The 18,254-nt window shown below is 58.9% G+C and overlaps 1 protein-coding gene, 1 long non-coding RNA gene and 1 other non-coding gene across 6 annotated transcripts in view; 2 read left to right on the top strand and 1 right to left on the bottom strand.

The window, feature by feature from the left end:
• Positions 1-12,102, bottom strand: part of PHRF1 (PHD and ring finger domains 1) — a 28,777-nt gene extending 16,675 nt beyond the window's left edge. For 2 of the 4 annotated variants that reach the window (XM_038562946.1, XM_038562950.1), the window contains exons 1-6: positions 12,000-12,102; positions 11,587-11,704; positions 8,845-8,960; positions 8,098-8,184; positions 3,809-4,032; positions 1,136-1,219 (exon numbers count right to left, since the gene is read on the bottom strand). In XM_038562946.1, the coding sequence (XP_038418874.1) occupies positions 1,136-1,219; positions 3,809-4,032; positions 8,098-8,184; positions 8,845-8,938 (489 nt within the window). In that variant the 5' untranslated portion in view covers positions 8,939-8,960; positions 11,587-11,704; positions 12,000-12,102. Of the gene's footprint in view, positions 1-1,135; positions 1,220-3,808; positions 4,033-8,097; positions 8,185-8,844; positions 8,961-11,336; positions 11,362-11,586; positions 11,705-11,999 lie in introns of those variants that run through there. The other 2 variants (XM_038562948.1, XM_038562949.1) reach the window with 2 other exon arrangements.
• A 4,239-nt stretch (positions 12,103-16,341) lies between these two features.
• On the top strand, positions 16,342-17,801 carry LOC119864115. The gene is made up of 2 exons (XR_005372930.1): positions 16,342-16,411; positions 16,852-17,801. It is a non-coding gene; the product is annotated as an uncharacterized LOC119864115 (long non-coding RNA).
• Positions 16,518-16,615, top strand: MIR210 (microRNA mir-210). The gene has a single exon (NR_049434.1). It is a non-coding gene; the product is annotated as a microRNA mir-210 (primary transcript).
• Positions 17,802-18,254: the final 453 nt, after the last annotated feature.

Genomic DNA, 18,254 nt, shown 5'->3' with positions numbered 1-18,254 from the left:
CCGCTCTCCCTCCACCGGTGTCAGCACTCATCCCACCCTTCTTCCAGAGCCCGGGGGGGGGGGGTGGGGGGGGACTTAGGGTCCTCCCTAACCTGCTGCACTGCCTGTCACTCTCCGATGCTCTCCAGTTGGGCTAGCTCGTGCGCTCCCGGACTTTGCACCCCCATGCCTCTCGGCACACACAGGACGAGCTCAGCGTCCACATGCTCCTTTGGCAGAAGCTCCAGGTAAATGAAGGCTGCCTACGTGATGCGGGGACAGGCCCAGGTTCCAGGGAAGGAGAGCAGTGCGTCTGGGTCAGGGGCCAGAGTCAGCAAAGCCAGAGCTGCCACCTGCGCACAAACCTGAGCCAGCGCAGCACTGAGCCCACGAGAAACCTGCACGCCCAGCACCAAAGTCCCCATGCATCTACGGCCTTGGGCCCTTTGTAAATAAAACAGCGGGTCTACGGTTATAAGAGGCATGTCTAAGGCGTGTGTCCGAGTCTCCGTGATGCTCCTCCCTGACAACAGGAGACTCATATAGGCCCTTCGAGCTCTGCAAAGCACACAAGCAAACGCATGCACTGGAGAGCAAAGGGAGCTCCTCCTTCCCCGCCCTCTCACACATGACGGGGCCCAGCGCTGTCGGGGGTGTGGTCCCCGGGGAGCCCAGGCTCTACCCTCACTTTCCCTCTCCCCCGTGGCTGTGAGCCGGAGAAAAGACACGCGGGAGGTGGGAGGAGGAAGTCTGAGAAACTGCCTTCCCACCCAGAACCATCAACCCACTTCACCCTCATGCTGCAAACGACATTTTAGTGGGTTTCTAAAGCGCACTTAACCAAAATTTGCTCACTTTAGGAAAGCTAATCAGGGTAGCCCAGGTGGCTCAGCGGTTTAGCACCGCATTCAGCCCAGGATGTGATCCTGGAGACCCAGGATTGAGTCCCACATTGGCCTCCCTGCATGGAGCCTGCTTCTCCCTCTGTCTGTGTCTCTGCCTCTCTCTCTGTTTTTCATGAATGAATAAATAAAATCTTTAAAAATAAAAAAAAGGAAAGCCAATCAACTCCTGAAAGCACCTTCTCCCATCAGACCTGGACCAATGTCAGGAGGCATGGGGGGCAGGGGCGCTTCTCCACAGCAGCCACACTTACCTTCTTCAGGATTTTACCACCAAACCGGGCTCGAATACAAATACATTTAAATATAGTTCGATCGACGGGACAGGAATTGGCATTCTGTAAGAAATTAAAATTGTATCAGGATCCCAGAGGATTTTCACCATTAATACCAGCCATACTCAAAGAACTCCCTCAAAAATCACGAACTTGTTTAACATTGATCATCAAATCTTCACTGCACACCTATGTGCCCTGTGCTAAGTCGCAGGGGCGAGGGAAGGAAAGCCAGCTGTGAGCCCACACACGTTACCCATCACTGCTGAATGCTCAACAAGCAGAAGAGTGGGGGTCCCAGGCCGGCCTCCAGCAGGGACAGCCCAGTCGCTGGCCATCGGGCCCCTCCTCTGCGGCCTGTGGGCAAAGCCTTTACCCGTGTTCCCACGCACAAGGCTGTTTGACATCTCTTTCCTAGTAAATTCTGGTATTTCCTTACACAGTGTGACTATGCATCAGATACACGTTCTGGATGCTTCTTATCAATATGGTTTGGATGCACGGAAGTTCCTTGTTTTAAAATACCTTTATCGGGTGTATCATACATATTCTTTTTAAATGTGTATTTCGATGAGCTCTGATAAATTTCATCCACGGAGTCACCACCCAAACCCTCAGCCCCCTCCCCTCCCTCCAGGCTGTGTGCTTCCCTGGGGTCCCGGACATCCGTCCTCAGGACAGGGCTGTGGCTGCACACACTGCTGGGGACCAGCAGGCGGCCCGACGGTGGCCGGTTCATGTGCTGTTTCCAGCGTGGGTGGGTAAACAGGTTGCCTGCACACCCGAGGACAGTGGTGCAGACTGGTGTCTCCTCGCCAGCTCACGGCTACCAGTGCATGAGCCCCAGGGCTCACGAGTTACACTCCCTCCGATCTGAGAGGTACAGGGGCTCCCATCCTCCCATGGTCTCTGGTCTGACCTTCCGGCACCTGTGGCGAGACCTCACGGTGGAACCCACTCCCAACTCCTGCATGCGCTGCCCTTGTGTAAAGTCTCCTGGCAGCTGCTGCCCAGGGTTAGAGGTCTGTCCCCACAGCTGCCCCGCATTTTCTTCTGAAGGCTTCAGAGCACGGCTCGCTAACTTCCCATCTTGGCTCCAGGGGGCGCTCTGTGTGCGCTGTGAGCGGAGCCCTCCTCCCCATCCCACACTCGTTTACAGAGACCCGCTCTCCTCGTGAGATGCCACCTGCTGGCCGCCGTGGGTGACGGTGCTTTTCAGGTCCCCACATCTGGACGGATCCTGGCGTAGTCATACTTTTATAAGTCTTAGTATCCAATGGGTGACTTCTCCCTAGTTCAAAAGGACGGGTGACTCTTGGTATTTTCTTTCCCTCCTCTATGAATTTCACAGCACTTCGAGGCTCTGGACGCTTGGTCAGGGTGGGGATGAGATGAGGGATCTCAGAGCCGGGACTTCTCCAGAAAGTGCTCCTTCTTCATTGATCTCAACAGTTTTAGAAAAACTCTTTCAAGGTCGCGCATGTCTTTTTATGACTCACTTCTGAGTCTCTTAATTTTTGTTAATCTTGTGTCCAACAATATTGCTGAATTTCATATTCTAATTGTTTGTAAAACATCTATGTTGACAAACATTATTTGCAAAGAACACCTTTTCCTATGTGACATTTCTATCTTTTTTTGCTTCCATTAATCCAGCATATTGATTAGAAGACAAACAGCCAGCACCATGTCGTGTTCCTCAGTGTATAAGGCTTTGCCCCTAAACCTTAACCTAACCTGTGCCATGGATCCACTGCCGTGGAACAGAAACAAGTAGTGCCAGGGGCAAGGAAACCCTCAACACCACTGGGAGCCGGGAGCCGGGAGCCAGCAGCCAGCAGCCGTGTGGCCACGGGGCTGGCAGGAACATGGCCGAGGTTCAAACAGACTCCCACAGAGATGCTTCTGAGCTCTCTGGAAGAACGGGGAGCAGGGCTGGCCACGGGGTTATTGCTAATGTCGCTGGGGGAGGTGGGGCATGGAGGTGGGCTATCTGCACACACCGACCATGCCGGGGAAGTTCCAGGCTGGGGAGAGGAGAGAAAACACGGAGAGCAGACTTAACAGTTCTTGAAGGCAGAGACGAGCAGCAGGTGGGGGCACACATCACTCCTCCTGTCCTAGACTACTTCTTTGAAAGTTTTTACAATAAAAAGTTTGAAATATACCGTGTATTTTTTGGTAAATTCCCTTCATCTGTTTTAAGGCTGGCTCCCTTCACTGCTGGTTATTATTACTCAGTCCCAAGTTGCATCTCACGCTTCCTCTGCATCTATGAGACGATCCCACCCTGCGGGGCCACAGCACACTGGGCTGACTCTGCTGGCCACAGACTGCCTCTACGTCACTCATGATTTCTGCAGGCAGGTCCTCAAGGGACACTGACCCAGAAATAACCCTCCTCTCTCCTGCCTCTTCATCCCACACTCCACGAGCACATCACCCCACAGTGAGCTTTACTGGTAATCCCCAGAGCCAACAGCACACCAACCAAAGCAATGACCAAGCTAGGACCCAACCCTCTGGCCCCAATTTTACTGCAGAACAGAGACCACCACCCAGCAAGTGGCTGGCAGCCGGCAGGGTCACTTTCAATGGATAGAGGTCATCCTGAAGGAAGGAAGCACCCCAGAGAGAAGTGGCCTCACTCACCTTGGACCATTCCACGATACAGTCCAGACAGAAATAATGGGCACAGTTCTCGGGTGTCCCCACAGCCTGGTCCCGGAAAGTATTGAGACAAATTGGGCAGCTCTCGGCATCATCATCAGAATTAAATGCACCGTTGTCTTCCAGCTTCCCCTGAGTGTCCACCACAGCTACTAACGCCTCCATGTCCTCTTCTCCTCTTCCTCCTTCTTCAGAATCTTCGGACCCTTGAGAAAGAAGAAACACCACTTTGTGAGCTGGAGCACCAGGAGCAGGCTACAGCTGCTCTCAGGAAGGCACACTTCCAAATCCACACTCAAGAGACAGACCCCCTTCCTGCAGCCCTGCCAGGTGTGACCATCCCTGGGCACCTCACCAGAAGCAGCTCCCAAGCTAAGAGGACGGGGCACTGGCCGAGGGGGCCACACCAGCTCTGCAAGCCCCCATCTCGATGAGGGCACAATCAGAACCCTCACCACCAGAGCAGCTCCCAGGGGCCCGCCCCCAAAAACTGCCCCTGCTCGACACAGCAGCCTCCAAATGGTGGCGACACACTCCAGAACCGTCTCAAAGCAGATGGCGTTAACAAATTATCTGCCTCCAGCTGACACCTTCCTTACAGGTGTTGTTCTCTCCTAGGAGATGGAGGGACCACAGAGTCCTAACTAGGCAGTTTGGCTACAACAGTTCTGATCAATCTGTGAGAGGCTCTGGGGCTGGGGCTTGACCAGCAGAAAGGGAGACGCTTTCAGCTCAACACAGCAGTCAACATATGCGTTTCGTTTTCCCTCCCACGAGTTCACCTGCACCAGCGGTGTGGCAGGCAAGGTCCTCACAAGGCCTAGGACTCAACCGTACCCAATCCCTTCAGGGGAGGACAGAGCCAGTGCCTCGATGGGCTGTCATCACCTAGTCCCTGCGGCGGCCGCTGCGAGGCAGAGGGAAGTAATCCCTGGCGGCTCAACCTAATCAGGTGAATCCTTCAGAAGCCGTTCTCTCCGGCGGGTCACAGAGCAACGTGCTCCTGCAGGTGTAGAAGCGAGCAGCTGTGAACTGCCGCCGACCAAGGGGCCGGCCTCCACGAGCGGAGACCCCGGCCGACGGCCAGCCAGGGGTTAGGACCTCAGCCCTACTCCCTCGAGACCTCAACTCTGCCAACCAGCCGACCTTGGAGGAGGACCCTGAGCCTCGGATGGGAACCGTGGCCCAGGGACTCCTGAGGTCAGCAGCTGAGACCTGAGCAAAGGACCAGTAACCACACAGGGGCTGCTGAGCCTGGAACCCCGGAGATGGTCAGCACACCGTCCTGGGCAGCCAGAGAAAAACACTAATGAAACTGATACGCAAACATTTTGGAAAAGGGCAGGTGGGAAGCTACGGAGAATGGGCTTCTCTCAGCTTCCCCGCTTCACTAAGGGTCAAGTGAGCACAAGTACATTGAGGCCAGATGATCACTCTTCCCACGGAATTCTGAAAGGCAGAATTGGCCATCTGAGGGCCCCGTAGCCCCTGCACAGCGTCTGGGCACATGGAGCAACGTTTCTGAAGCCTCTGAGGGATGGTGACCAGCAATGACGAGGGTGCTAAAGATCTGTGCAGGCACATGAGGCAGAGCCGTCTACCCCCACCCACCCCCTCTCAGGGGCTGCCGGGGACGGCCCCAGCTCGACAAGGGGTCACACCGAGGAAGGTGCAGGGGAGCGTGCAGGCCTGGCCTGGCAGCGGGCTTGAAAACCCCAGTGTGGACAAGTGCAGGGTCCCCAAGAACACGGCCCAGGCTGGAGCCAGAGATGGGGGTGCCACGGAGCTGTGCCCTCAGTAGACCACAGTGACTCACGGTCCCATGGTCATCACAGCTCCCTGTGGAGCACATGCACGTGTGGCCTGGGGAGCTGGTGAGGCTACAGATCAGAGGCCTGAGTTCTCAGTTTTTGTGGTAAGCCTTAAGAACGTTATATATATATATTATTTTTTTAAAGATTTATTAATTTTAGGGGCGCCTGGATGGCCAATCAGTAAAGTATCTGTATCAGCTCAGGTCATAATCTCAAGGTCTTGGGGTTGAGCCCTACATCGGGCTCCCTGGTCAGCAGGGAGTATGCTTCTCCTTTTCCCTGACTGTGCTCTGTCAAATAAATAAATAAAATCTTTTTTAAAAATTTATTTATTTTAAAGAGAGAACGTGTGCGTGCAATGCATGTGTGTGCAAGCAGGGGGAGGGGCAGAGGGAGGGGGAGAGAATCTTAAGCAGACTCCCTGCTGAGCACAGACACACACACCCCCCCCCCCCCACCATGCATGGCCTGAGCTGAAATTAAGAGTCGAACACTCATCCAACTGAGCCACCCAGGCGCCCCTTAAGCAGAGAATACTTAAAGCTGGAAACTTTAAGCACCTGCCCTTGGCTCAGATCATAGTCCTGGGGTCCTGGGGTCCTGGGGTCAGGCTCCCTGCTCAGGGGAGAATCTGCTTCTCCCTTTCCTTCTGCCTCCCCACCGCTCACGCTCTACCTCAAATAAATAAAAATCTTGAGGGAAAAAAAAAAAAAAAAGAGTTGGAAACTCCACAAAGCAATCAAGCAAGTGATTTTCAGGGATATAAATACTAGGGCAAGAAGAACAACAAGCATAAGGAGCTGCTCTGGGAAGGGCCAGCCCATTGGGATACAGGAAACGCCCTTCTCAAGGTCTGATGACACTTCCCACTTGCTAAGGAGTCAGTCACATCTCTCATTCCCAAGGCTGGGGCTGGAGGAACAAAGGGCACTGGCCTGCCAGCCAGGACCAGGGCCTCAGGGCCCTCCCTCCCCATAGCACCTGCAGGCCCTGCACCCACCCCCCCCTCCCTCCTGGGCACTGAGCTCTGTGCCACATGGCCCTGCACAGCAGCACTCTGTCCACTACTGCCCGGCCACCTCCTCCTGTCCTTCACATCACAGCTCAGACGGGTCTCTCTGGAAGCTTCACTCCAGGTCCACAGAACCCCTCTTCTGGCGATGCCCCTGCACACCTACCCTTGGCATTTATCACCCTTGTAACTGCTGCTTCATGCCACTGTCTTTGCCGCTAAGAGCTGAGCTGAGGAACAGCAGGAACCCCCGCTGAGCTGGCTTCTGCACTCTGTCCCGGCCCCACCCAGATTCTCTGGCATCCAGCAGCTCTTTAAACCTTTGCTCAAGGGATGAACCAACATTTTCTGCCTTCAGCCCTGCCGATGCTATGCCCAAGACCTGACGCAGGTAAGCCCAACGTCCTAACTCAATCCTGGGGGAACTAGCACTAGAACCGTATTTGTGACCAGCAAACTCAGGACAGAGTTCATGTCCTTGTGTACAGGATTCACAAGTATGTCACCAATACACACAAAGTTGCAAACTCACACTGGCTCATGCTACTGCAGTCCCACACATAGGAAGCTACCCTTCTGTAACATTCTAACAAGGATAACCACAGAGCCTGAGATCCACAGGTCATGGTATCTGCTTTAGAACCATGCTTCTCCAGGCTTGCTGACTATGCCAGAAGGAAAGTAGCAGTGTGCCAAACCCCCAACATCCAGCATTCTATGAGCAGAGCCCAGGGTGCCCTCCCTCCGAGGAAGGCGAGCACAGCTGGCCTCAGATAGGGTGGCCCGGCCTGGGCACCGTGTAGGCCATGCACCAGCCAGGGTGGCCAGGAGGTGGTGCCCAACCAGAGTCCCTTAAGGCAATGTTCCCTGTGCAGAAATTCAAGGGCATGAGTGTCAACCAGTGTAAATGTGCAGGGAATTCCTTAATAAAGTCATTCCCTGCATTTGCCAGGTTATCTCAGGGGCTCTTGTCAGAGGAGTGAGAGTAAGCCCGGAATGGCTCCACCAACCTGGCCTGTGAAGAGTCCTGGCCAGGCAGCCTTGGGCCACAGCAAACCTGTGCTCATGCTAGACCTTCCCTGGACCTAGGTGGGTCGGGGAGCACAGGTCACCAAGAGCCGTCTATTCCTTATGCCAGAAAATCCACTCTGCCGTGCTCACCCTGCGAAGACCTTGGTTATGTGGCTCCACTTTAATGAAGTTGTGCTGTCACAGAGAACTCTGAAACAAAGGATCACATCGACAGCAAGCCGCTGCCCCAGTGGGAGGTGAGGGCTCGCAGCAGGGGACTGCCAGGGGAGGCCTGCTCCCCCGTTCCTCACAGCCCTCAGCTGGCCAGTGTGCTCAAGGCATCAATTCCACCAACAATGTTTTGTAAAACCTCGGGGTCCCTGTCGACAGCGAGAGAAAGTATCAGGAGGCCGCCCAAATGTCGGCCTTCTCACCAGACTGGTCCTCTCCATCAGTGCTGTAGCTGCGCTCACTGCCCGTGTCGTCCTCAGAGCCCTCGCTGGTGCCATCACTGCTTTCTTCTAAAGTAAAGAGGTGAAAACACAGGCCTTGAGAAAAGGTCACAACCAAGGCAGCAAAGAGCTAGGGCTGGTTCACAGATGTGCCTGCCAGAGGCACTACGAGTGGCTGTCCACATGGGAACAGGTGTAGGAAAAACACCTCCCTTTGTCTGTTTACATCTTACTACTTAAATGAATAAGATAAATACATGTACCACTCGCACAATTAGAAGCAAAGAATAACTTTTTTAAAAAAAATTAAAAGTTAAAAAAAATAAAAATAAATTAAAAAATTTAAAAAAATTAAAAAAAAAAAAGATTAAAAGTTGAAAGTCAACACACGTAGATGACTCTTTTGGGAACTCTGGGGCAGCCTGGGGGGCTCAGCGGCTTGGCGCCACCAAGGTCCAGAGTGTGGTCTTGGAGACCCGGGATGGAGTCCCACCTCGGGCTCCCTGCAGGGATCCTGCTTCTCCCTCTGCCTGTGTCTCTGCCTTTCTCTTTGTCTCTCTCATGAATAAATAAAGTCTTAAAAAAAAAAAAAAAAAAAAAGGAAACTCTGCTTTTCCTAGAGCCAATAACTTGGAGAAAACACGAGGTGGCCCTCCTGCTTCTGAGAGGTGCCAGCCGCAAGCCCATGCTTGCCCAGCTCTCGGTGGAAGGGGTGGGAGGCTGGCTCACCAGCATTGCTGGCCAGGGCAGCAGGGCTGAGTCGACGGTGTCCATCTGGCCCTGGGCTTCGGTCCACAAGCTCATCCAAGCTGTCGTCATCCATCACTGGACATTGGCGTTCGGCTCTGAAACAAACCAGAGTCAAAAAGTTCCCGTCCCCAGATGCAGCGCTCTCCTGAAAGCCCGACAGTCACTCGCTACACACCGCGACCGGGTGACGTGTGCCTCTCTAGGACAGGGAGGCCAAGCCAGGAGACAGAAGACAAAGCATTTCGAACCACAAAACTGTGCCTACAGAGAAAAAAAAGACACTGATTCCCGACGTTCAAAGTGAAATACCAACTTATAACGAACATGATTTAGCTCCGTCCAGTCAGGTACCTACAGCACCTCAGCGCTCCTGAGAGATCCCGACACTAGGGTGAATGAAACGGCTTATCCTGAGCTGCGGCAAAGCAGGGATTTCAATGTAGCGGGGCCAAGTCTGAGGTCAGAGGAAAGGGGTCACAAAAAAGACCAGAAGGCAGAGAGGCGAGGCAAGGCAAGGGCGGGGGAAGGTGGGTCCAGCCAGGTAAGGCTCTCGTCGTGGATCCCACAGGCAGGCTTCTCTCCCAGGGGCCGTCACCACCACCTCTGTACAGATGCTCCCAGACAATCACCTCCCGGTGGGGCCAAAGCCAGATTCAGATTCTGAAGTGCCTAACTTCCCTTACAAAGCCCCAGATTCTAGGATGATGTTTCCTAACATAGCGAGGGCATGTTAATCTGAGGAAACTATCAACTTCCTCATATCGTTTGTACCTGGAAATAGCATACTACGAGGTGCTTTTGTACAATTACCAACCCCTTAAAGCTTCCACTTTTCTTCTACTTAGTGTTTAACAGTTAAGAAAATGAGCCACGGTCCCACTCAACTAAGGGTGTGCACCCTGTTTGGTGGCTCAGCAACACTGTTGGGACCCAGGCAACCTGCTGGAGGTGTACAGACCACAGGGCAGGACAGCGCCACAGCCCTTCCAGGTGTCACCACCATTCCCACAACTGGACTCCACACAGTGGTACTTGAACACCTGCTCCAATACCTAACCAGCCCCGGAAGTATGAGCACCTTTCCTGCCCTACAACAGAGGTGAATACAGTTGGCCCTTGAAAAACACAGGTTTGAACTGCACAAACCCACTCAGATCCACTCCGTGCAAATTTTTTGGATGAGTACAGTTACTATAAGTGTGTTTTCCTTCCTTACAATTTTCTTCGTAGCATTTTCCCCTCTAGCTTACTTTGTTAGGATACGCTACATAACCACACAAAACACGCGTTTATCAACTGTCTGTGTTATCAGTGAGGCTTCCGCTCAACAGTACACCATCATCAAAAGATCTACTCGGATTTTCCACTGCATGGTGATCAGCAGCCCTAAATCCTGGTGCTGCTCAAGGGTTGACAGTACTAACACACGAAAACCTACCAGGGACACTTCAGACACCAGAAAACGTGACCCCCTGAGGCCACCCAAGAGAGGACAGAGCACAGCCAAGGGTGGTTTCTAGGGTGCAGATCCTTATCTTGATAATGTGTTACACAAGCACAAAGTCAAAACTATGAATGAACAGCCCCTGGCTTCTCCCCTAGTGCACTAAGACCTAGGTCCACCCGGGACGGGCAGTGGCAGGACCTGCCTCAGAGGGCTGCCTGAAAAGGTCAACAAGGCCACGGTGAGGTCTGGCACAACAGGGGCTTGCCAGAAATACCAGCCCCCGAGTCCCTGCACCTGTGGGGTTAGGTCCCGTGGGCCCGGTGCTCCTCCACCACAGCTGGTGAGGGCAGCAGCAGAGTGTCAACTAGGAGGCTGATCACTGTCTGTCCCTCCATCACCACATGACAGGGAACCACTGGCCAAGATCCCAGGTAGCCTCTGAAAGTATTTCCCAGAGCAAGCACCTGTGCAAACACCGAGGAAGAGGCCACGACTAGAGACCCCTCAGCAGCCCTTTCCCTGTCTGGACGTCTGCAGTCAGAACTGTGTTAACCGGGACCCCAGCCTAGGACCTACTGGCCCCACCTGCAGCCCAGCTCAGACGTGCCTGCCCACATCCACCATCCCCACCTCCGCTGACATGTTCCAGACCACAGGCCAGTGCTGGCAGTGCTCTGTGGCTCTCCCGCTCTACCTCCAGATTCAGGGGGGTTTAGAGGAAATAATTAAACCTCCAAACGCAAGGACCCAAAGCACCTACGATTCCAACCGTTACTAAGGAAGCATAAAGGACTTCTGGTGGTAACTGGCACCTGGGCCAGGTCCAGCAGGTCACACCCGGCCAGGACCGTCGTCCAGTACTGGCGGTCTGCCCACACGGAGGGAGACCTAGAAACTGTGAACTGCAATAGGAGTGAAGAAGTCAGGCCCTCAAGGTCTGCACGGGGCTGACCCGGCCAGCGAGAGTCCAGGCTGGGCAGCTGCGGAGAGGCCCCCAGCCACCCGCCTGGCGCGGAGAACGCACTGGAAGGTGCCAGGCACTTCCTCCAACTTCAAGGCAGACCGCCGGCGGTCCCGGGAGGCCTCAACCGCAGCCAGGGGCTCGGCGGGACCCCCGGCCCGGCGGAGGCTCGCGCACGGGTTAGCACCTGCTCCCTAGAACGGCAGGTGCTACAGCCTCCTAAGCCGCAAGCTGAGGCACGAGCGCCGCTGCAAACAGCGCGGAGCAGGAGTCCGAGCTCCGACGGACCCCGTGCAGGGCAGAAGGGCAGTACCTCCTCCCGGGCGTGCTGTGAGGACGGCGGGAGCTAGCAGCAATGCATCCCGCGAACGCTCGGCCGCCGGGACCGCCGGGACCGCGACGAGGCCGCTGCGAGCAGGGACTACCAGGAGCTGGAAACGAGTGGGCACACGGTCACACGCCGCCCACACCGGGGAGGGCGACAGCGCGGGCGGCTGGGGCGCCCAGGCGGCGGCCCGAAGGGCCCCCGCCCGCCCGGGGCCCGCCCGCCCCGCCCCCCGCCGCCCGGGGCCCGCCCTCCCCGCCGCCCGCCGCCCGCCGGGAGCCAGCGCAGCGCAGGCCTCGCCCCGCGGGGCAGGCCGCAGACAAAGCGCGCGGCACTCGGGCACGGCCCTCGCGGCCGGGGCGCGGCCGGGACCCCGAGACCGCCGCGGGCCCCGCACGTACCCGAGAGCCTGGAGCCCCTCCGGCAGACCCCCGGAGCCGGCCGCCGCCGCCCGAGAGCCCGCCTCGACTAGGCCGCCGCTGCCACCGCCGCCGCCGCGCGCTCCCCGACCCGGAAGTGCACGGACCCGGCTTCCGGGGCCCTCCCTCCCCGCCCCGCCCGTAGGCGGGAACCACTGGGACGGGGGGATGGAGATGAGCCTGAAGTGGCGGAGGGCGCCCTCGCCGCGGCCAGGGGCCTCGAGACCTCGAAGGCACCTCCTGAGGCCGCCCGCCTCCCGGGAAGACCAGCGTCCTGGGCAACTCGTGGTGTCTGGGCCCCCGCCTGTAGGCTGCTCCTCGTCGGCCTCCCCCGCCGGGAATGATACAGTCCGGGCCCCGCCCCCCGCCCGGGCCGAATGGAAGCGGCCGTCGTCCGCCCCTGAGACCCCGCCCCCGGGCACGCCCCCACGCGGAGGCCCCGCCCTCCCTCCGTCGGCCACGCCCCCAGCCCCGCGGGGCCCGCCGCTCTGCCGCCGCGGCTTCCTCCAGGTGCAGGGCACGGCCTGGGGGGACCCCAGCCCCAGTCCCGTCGGGTCCAGAAGCGGGAAAGCACGGGCGCCGCCCGGCACCGCCCCGCGCGCGGTTGTGAGCAGCCGACTGGCGCTGCGGGGTAGGATCCGGGCTCGAGGAGCCTCGGGCAGGCCCGGCCAGTGTTACTCCGGCGATGAGGGTGCACCGGGCAAGCTCGTGGGGGCCCCACCTGGGAAGGAGTCAGGCCCTCAAGGTCTGCACGGGGGCGGGGCAGGGCGGACCCGGGGAGCGGCGGGGCTGGGGCTCAGGTGCAGGAAGATTCTGAAGAAAAGGGATTTGCTGAGGGATGTGCGGAGTTGACCCAGGGGAGCCCGGGAGAGGGGCATCCGGAAGCCAGGCGAGGACGACAGCAGCCAGGCCCAGGGTACAGTGAGGCGGGGTCCCTGACACCCTGCGCAGCAGCCCGGAGGGCGGGGGGGGAGAGTAGCCAGCGCCCCAACTCTTGCAAGTGGCTCTACTGCGACAGGAAGGAAGAGTGGGGCCCGCCAAGGGAGGGCTGCGTTTTCTGCTCCACCGGAGAAATAACTGCTAGTTCAGACTCCGAAACGGACTCTGCCAAAAGGGACAATGGAAGGCGTCAGAGATGCGGAAGACCGTGGAGCAAATTCTCTCCGCGGGCCACAGGGGTGGGGTCTGGAGAGGGGTGGCCCTGGGTGTCCCCCAGGCCAGGTGCTTGAACCAGTGTATCAGTCGTTTACCCATGAGCAGAGCTTCTGGACCTCTCTGTGCCTCCCCATCCTTGGCTGTAAAACAGGGAGGTCGAGGGCTGGCTGGGTGAGAATTGGGGTCCAGCACAGGTACTGCGACTACCCTGTGCCAGGCACCTCCCCCTTCCTCTCCGCTTGGAGCTTGGCGGGCGCTGGCCCTACCTGCTGAAGACCATTGGACAGAAGGACGCTACCCCGCAGAGGTTCTCACATGGCGTATTGGGGCACCTCCTCCTGTGAAGGAGTTGGGCTATCACCTTGTAGCCAACTTGGAGTCCCCCTGGAGAGGGGCAGCCCTTCCTACCTTCACCTGCGGTTCTTCCTGGGGGCTCCTGGAAAATTGTCATAATAAACACATGCACCAATGACATGTAGAGAAACTCAGCAGGCATCCTCAGGCAGCGCACAGCCTACCCAGCCACGTCAGCCTCTGCTCAGATGTGAGATGTGCCCCAGGGAACTTCCCAGAGCCATTGGTCTGGGCCCAAATTGAACATGGGTGGTACCCCTTGAGAGCACAGGCACATACCTATACCTCCCAAGTAGCGATGCCCCCTCACAAGCATGTGGGTACTCTCACTGTGTACCCGCATCGGTACTGACGTCCGCTGCACACTGACTAGCCACTCCCCTGTCCCTCTCATGTGCTCCTTCCAAGCCCTGTGCCCTGCGCCTCGCAGACCCACACTCTGCACCCCTGGCTGGGCATGCAGTGTGTGCTAGTATGCCCTGTCCCGCCCTGCAGGGCACAGGCAGGAACACACAGGGATGCACACTTCCTTCCTATACAGGCAGGGGACACATGGCTGGGGGCTACCTTGGTTCTGTCCAGCGCTGTCAGGCCTGCTCGCAAATACAGGGCCAGAGCCAGGGGAGGAGACAGGTACAGCGGTGTTCCCCGACTTGGGAAGGGGGGCAGACTAGTGTCCCAGGACTGCCCTAACCAATGACCACCGGCTGGGTAACTTAATACAGCAGCCCCAGAAGTCACAAATCCAGAACCCAAGGCAGCTGTGCTCCCTTAGAAATCTGCAGGAGGGATCCCTGGGTGGCGCAGCGGTTTAGCGCCTGCCTTTGGCCCAGGGCGCGATCCTGGAGACCTGGGATCGAATCCCACATCGGGCTCCCGGTGCATGGAGCCTGCTTCTCCCTCTGCCTTTGTTTCTGGCTCTCTCTGTCTCTCAGTCTTTCATGAATAAATAAATAAATAAAATCTTAAAAAAAAAAAAAAAGAAAGAAAGAAATCTGCAGGAAATCCTTTCTTGCTTCTGGCTTTTGGTGTTCCAGGCTTCCTTGGCTTGTGGCCACGTCACCCCAGACTTTGCCTGTCTTCAGGTAGCCTTACTTCCTGTGTGTCTGTATCTCTCATTTATCTCATATAAGTGCATTTGTCATTGGACTTAGGGCACATCCAGGGAAACCTGGATGGTTCTACTTCAGAACTCTTAATTATAGCTGCAGAGACCCTTTTTCCAAGTAAGGTAGCATTCACATGGTCTAGGCATTAGGATACAGACATTTTTTCGAGGGGACACTATTCAACCCACCCCAGAGGGTGGTAAGGGGTGCATTTGGAAGCAGCAGGACTTGGGGCCACAGCTGGAGGGTGTCCAAGACAGGAAAGGCAAGACAGGAACTCACAGTCACCTGACTTCTGGTTTTGCTGTGACCCTGAAACACAGAGGTTTCTTTCCTCCAAACCTCTACCCTGCCTCCGCAGGGATCCTGCAGATTCCAAGGGGTTCCTTCCAGACCACATGATCCAAGCTTTGCTGACCCCTCCACTTCTGACCCCTGGTACAACTGAGCCAGCTCCTGGGGCCTCTGTGCTCTTCCTCCAGCCACAGGTGACCACATCCATGGCATCCTGTCCTCGAATTTCTATCCCCGGGCTCTGGGCTGCTGACGTCCAGGGCAAGGCCCACACGTCCCTGGAACCTCAGCACTTAGCCACTCAAGCAGCGCTTTCAAAGGAAGAAATAACGTGGCCATGATGATGCGGGTGGTGCAGGAGGGTCTGTCCTGGGTTTGGGGCGGCCCTGGGCTCCAGCACATGTGGGACGCAGGGACATGGCTGGAGGAACGCAGAGCCAGGAACACATGGTGTAGAGGGCGGGGGGGGGGGGGGGGGTGCACAGGTGGACCCCCAGGGACCAGAGGGCTGAGGCTGAGGAGCACGGCGGCCTGGGGCAATTAAGGGCGGGCGGAGGGCTCCTCCGAACCTGCCTAGGGCCGGAGTCGAGTCCTCCAGGGAGGGCAGGGGTCTGACACGTGCGGCACCCGGAGGGAGGGAGGGTGGGGGGCTCCGGCTTCCTGGGCAGGGGCACAGAGGGCTTAGGAGGACTCCTGCGGCAGGAACAAAAGGGGAGCAAGCATCTCTGCAGCCCGTTGGACTCCGCCCGGGGGTCCCCTCGGCCACGGAGGCGGGAGGGGCCGTGCAGGCGCGGGCGGCAGGGCCAAGCCTCCCCGGCCCACCCAGGGCGCAGGGCCCCAGGTCTGAAGCAGTCCTTCCTCCGGCCTCACACTTTTTCGAAGCCTAGACAGGACGGGCCGGAGCGCGGGGGCGCTGCGCCGCGGGCCCTGCGGACTCGGCGCCCTCCAGGCCGACGCGCCCCGCCCGAGGGCCCCGGAGCCGCCGCCGCAGCCCCGCGCTCCACGTGCGTCCCGAGGGCGCGGCCGGCTACGTGCGCCCGAGCCCCACGCGTCCCGGAGCTGCAGGCCGGCCGCGAGGGCGGGGGGCAGGAGCGCCTCGGGCCGTACCACCCGCCCGGGCCGCGGGGGAGCCGCCCGCACCGCCGCAGCCGGGCGCCGGCAGGCCCCGCCCGGCAGGTGGCGGCCCCGCCCCGAGGCCGACGTGCGGAAAGGAACGCGCCGGCCGCGCCCGCGAGGGGCCGCGCGGCGGTGGGCGTGGCGCCCCGCCCCCTCCTCGCGCCCACTGGCTGGGGCGCAGCGGGGCGGGCCCGACCCGGCCGGCCATTGGCTGCGAGACCCTCACATTTGCATATGGGCGGGGCGCGGGGGGCGGGCGGGCGCCGGGCGCGGAGCGGGCGGGGGGCGCGCGGGGGCGCCGGGGGGCCAGCGGCCGCCGCCGGATTTGAGCTGAGCGCCGGCGACGGCCCGGCTCCGCGGCTGCAGGTGACGCGCGAGGGGTCCCGGGCCGGCGGGCGGGGGCTCGGACGCACAAGTTGGAGGGGAAGGAGGGGCCGGGGGTGGGGGCCGGCTCCTCCGTCCACCCGGGGTCCCTCCAGGCGCAGGGCAGCCACTGCCCATCGCACACTGCGCTGCTCCGGACCCACTGTGCGTGTGACAGCGGCTGATCTGTCCCTGGGCAGCGCGACCGCCTCGGCCCCCCTGGGACCCTGCTCTGTCGGGCCGGGACAGCCAGCCCAGGTGGGAGGGCGAGCGCCCAGGCGGGCGGAGGCCAGGGCGCCGCCGAGGCCCGGTCCGCTTGGCTGCGCTCAGCAGGGGTGGGGAGGAAGGGGTAGCCTCGTGGGGCTGCGCAGCCCTCCACTCGCGGGGCTCACGTTGCGCCAGCTGCGCCCTTGGAGGGAACTTTCATTCCTTGTGTGTCTCAGGGGCCGCGGGACGTGCAGAGTTGCGGGATGGCCCTCGCACTGCTGCCGAGCTGAGGCGGCCCTGGGCAGACCCCGGGGCCCCCAGGCCTGGAGCCCCTACTATCAGCCTCTTGAGGACCACCTCGAGGAACTTTCTTAAGGAAGATGGTGACGGATTTGGCTTTTCGGTGCGTCACTGCCACTTCAGCAAGGCCGCTAAAGGAGTCGGAGTGACAAGGACCCACTTGTGGTGCCCAGTGACATGTCCCTCCCACAGGTGGGGGGCACCTGCCAGAGACGCCAGCCTGTCTGTGGGGGGTTCTCTGTCCACTGTGAAGATCTGCCACTCGAGAGCCCGCCCAGAGGAGCGTCCAGGCATGCTGGGACCAGGAGGCCTGCAGCGCTGGGCTCCTCCCAGACGGTGGGGGGTGATGGCTGGAGCTGGGCCTGCACTTGTCAGAGCAGCTGGAGGGAGAGGCGGGCTTAGGTGAGACCTTACATGGACTTCACTCACCTGTGGAGAGACGGTGTCCTGAAGGTCACTGTGGGTGTACTGGGGGTCACACCCAGCAGGCCTGGCAGGGCCAGGTTCCGCAGGTGACGGGGAGCTTGTGGGTGGCCTTGGCCCCATGAGCCCCAGTGTTCTCAGCCAGCCCACAGGGTATTTTACAGGGGGGGTCGTGCGGGAACTTTGCGGTCGGGAGGGGCTCCAGTGCCATCCCCAACCTGGCCTGGCCCTGCAGAGTGACGGTGGCACCGAGCGGGGTCCTGTCTCACCTTGCTGGGGAACTGGCCTGACCTGGCTTGGTCCTGCCCTGCCCCGGAATGATGTGTGTGTGTGTGTGTGTGTGTGTGTGTGTGTGTGTGCCGGGAGCCGGGGGCGGGGAGCCAGGCCTCTCAGCACCGCGTAGCTCGCAGATTGTTTTCAGAGTGCAGTTTAAAGCTCCAAAGTAAACTTTTCAGCAACTCCAGCGTTTGCTTAGTGATTTGAAGCACTTCTGGCAATATTTTTGGGATGTGGGATTTGGGCCACCTGCAACAGCCACAGAGGAGGAAGGTTCTGCATTCCCCACCTTGGAGCGCAGCAGCCACTGAGGACCTCTCCAAGGCTTCTTCAACAAGCAGGAGCCCAGGGACAGGTCCCTGGTGAGGTCTTCACAAGGAACAGGTGTTCCCTGAAAACAGACACAGGAGACCAGGGGTGCACAAGCTCTGCCAGCAACGGGACTGCTTCCTTTTGGGAGTGGGAAAGCCCAAGACACCGGAGGGCACCGGCTCATCCCCAGCGAGCACTGGCTCTGCCCTGTGCTGGCCAATGCGCTCAGCTGCGGAGATGACCCTGTGTTGGGGCTCAGGGCAGGTGCCCCAAGGTACACCCAACCTTCCTGAGCACAGGTGAGGGTTGTGAGTGGGGAGAGCAGGCC

The sequence above is a fragment of the Canis lupus genome, chromosome 18 (assembly GCF_011100685.1).
Source record: "Canis lupus familiaris isolate Mischka breed German Shepherd chromosome 18, alternate assembly UU_Cfam_GSD_1.0, whole genome shotgun sequence".
Classification (NCBI taxonomy): Eukaryota; Metazoa; Chordata; class Mammalia; order Carnivora; family Canidae; genus Canis; species Canis lupus.
Note: the sequence above shows the minus strand (reverse complement) of the source record. Positions and strands in the feature narration are given on the sequence as shown.